Source organism: Rhinopithecus bieti, unplaced genomic scaffold (genome assembly GCF_001698545.2).
Source record: "Rhinopithecus bieti isolate Rb0 unplaced genomic scaffold, ASM169854v2 scaffold_9909, whole genome shotgun sequence".
In the NCBI taxonomy this organism is placed as follows: domain Eukaryota; kingdom Metazoa; phylum Chordata; class Mammalia; order Primates; family Cercopithecidae; genus Rhinopithecus; species Rhinopithecus bieti.
Genome location: NW_016806164.1, coordinates 30,222 through 31,796, shown reverse-complemented (window position 1 = coordinate 31,796; position 1,575 = coordinate 30,222). Strand labels below are relative to the sequence as shown.

Here is a 1,575-nt window from a genome sequence, read left to right as displayed (position 1 = left end):
TAACAAACAAATGATCCTCAGTCACAAAATTATAAATGCAGTTTGGGATGGGGGTAGGCGGGAGGGGAGTTAATCCAAACTACAGCAATGAAGTCTTCAAACCACCTTCTGAACAGGGCTGCTGATTGTTACTTTCATTTCTTCTTGTGACCTTGAGCTCCCTTAAAAAAAAAATTTCAGTGGAGAATCACAGCTGGTAATGTACTGCGAGTTCTTGAAGCTACACAAGGTATAGTCTGGCTAAGTTACATGTGGTTTCCATATTAGCTTGTTTGGCAGGGTGACCTACTGCAAAGCAGGCTCAGTTACCCCACCAGTCAACCCCCTGGGAGTTATAATTTCCTCCATATCCATCACTGTTGTAAAAGCCTCCATAGCCACCTAATGAGAGATTTAAAAGAGAGATAAATTAATGAGGTTATCCATCATTAAATACAATCCTTCCCTTAAGTACTTTGCCATCAAGTTTCTATAGTGCTGATCTTAAATGGTTTAATTAGGCTTTGAAAAAGATGACTAAACAGAAAAAAACCCTTCCCAAAGCTATGAAGTTACAGATTAACACTACCTCCACCGAATCCTCTGCTGCTACCGTGGCCACCTCCGCCACTGCGGCTGCTGCTTGCGCGGCTGCTGCTGAAGCTGGAACTGCTGGCACCACTACTTTGTCGGTAGTCTCTGGCACCAAACCCTCCACTAAATCTGCTACTATAAGAAAAAATTTATGTTGGTTCACATGAAGATGAAATTCCACTGAAGTAACCTAACTCTTACATACTTCCCAATGACCAATTTCTGATTTTTCCATTCAAACAATTCCCCATCCAGCCATATTTTCCAACATTAGAATGGAGTGTCATCCATTCTAACATAACCCCTTACCAAAGAATCTAGAAAGCCTAAGATGATTAAGCTTTTTAAATACTGAAGTTAACCGTGGACATTATGCATGCAGAGGAAACACCAGAAATTGTAAGTGAACACCTATTATACCATCTATACCTCACCTCTTAGAACGTCCACGACTGCTACCCTTGTAGTGGTGTTCATAAGCCATGTTTTCTAACCAAGATGGCACTTCCTGTTTAGCTTCAACAAGAAGATCCAACAAATCCTTAGTAATATTTATGTTCCTCTCGTTAAAGAATGAGGTTGCCAGGCCTAAAAGAGTTCCCAAAAAAATATATAAACAAAGTCTTCCACAAAGTAACTTGCTACCGTTCTTACTTTCCTATGCAGAAATATTTAAAATATTACAATCTAGTATTTAAACAAGTGCTTAGAGCAAAATCTTTGTCACTTTCATTGTTAAAAAATGTATTTTAGATCCTAGCAAGTTCTTTGCTGCACGCGTCACAGCTAAAAACATGAAACCGGCCGGGCGCGGTGGCTCAAGCCTGTAATCCCAGCACTTTGGGAGGCCGAGACGGGCGGATCACGAGGTCAGGAGATCGAGACCATCCTGGCTAACACGGTGAAACCCCGTCTCTACTAAAGAAATACAAAAACTTAGCCGGGCGATGTGGCGGGCGCCTGTAGTCCCAGCTACTTGGGAGGCTGAGGCGAGAGAATGGC

General features: G+C 42.0%; 1 protein-coding gene across 1 annotated transcript in view; it reads right to left on the bottom strand.

Moving 5' to 3' along the window:
• Positions 1-64: 64 nt before the first annotated feature.
• Positions 65-1,575, bottom strand: part of LOC108531457 (ATP-dependent RNA helicase DDX3X-like) — a 13,909-nt gene continuing 12,398 nt past the window's right edge. Inside the window, 3 exon segments of the mRNA XM_017874907.1 lie at positions 65-381; positions 569-708; positions 1,008-1,161. Of these exon segments, the coding sequence (XP_017730396.1) occupies positions 302-381; positions 569-708; positions 1,008-1,161 (374 nt within the window). The 3' untranslated portion in view covers positions 65-301.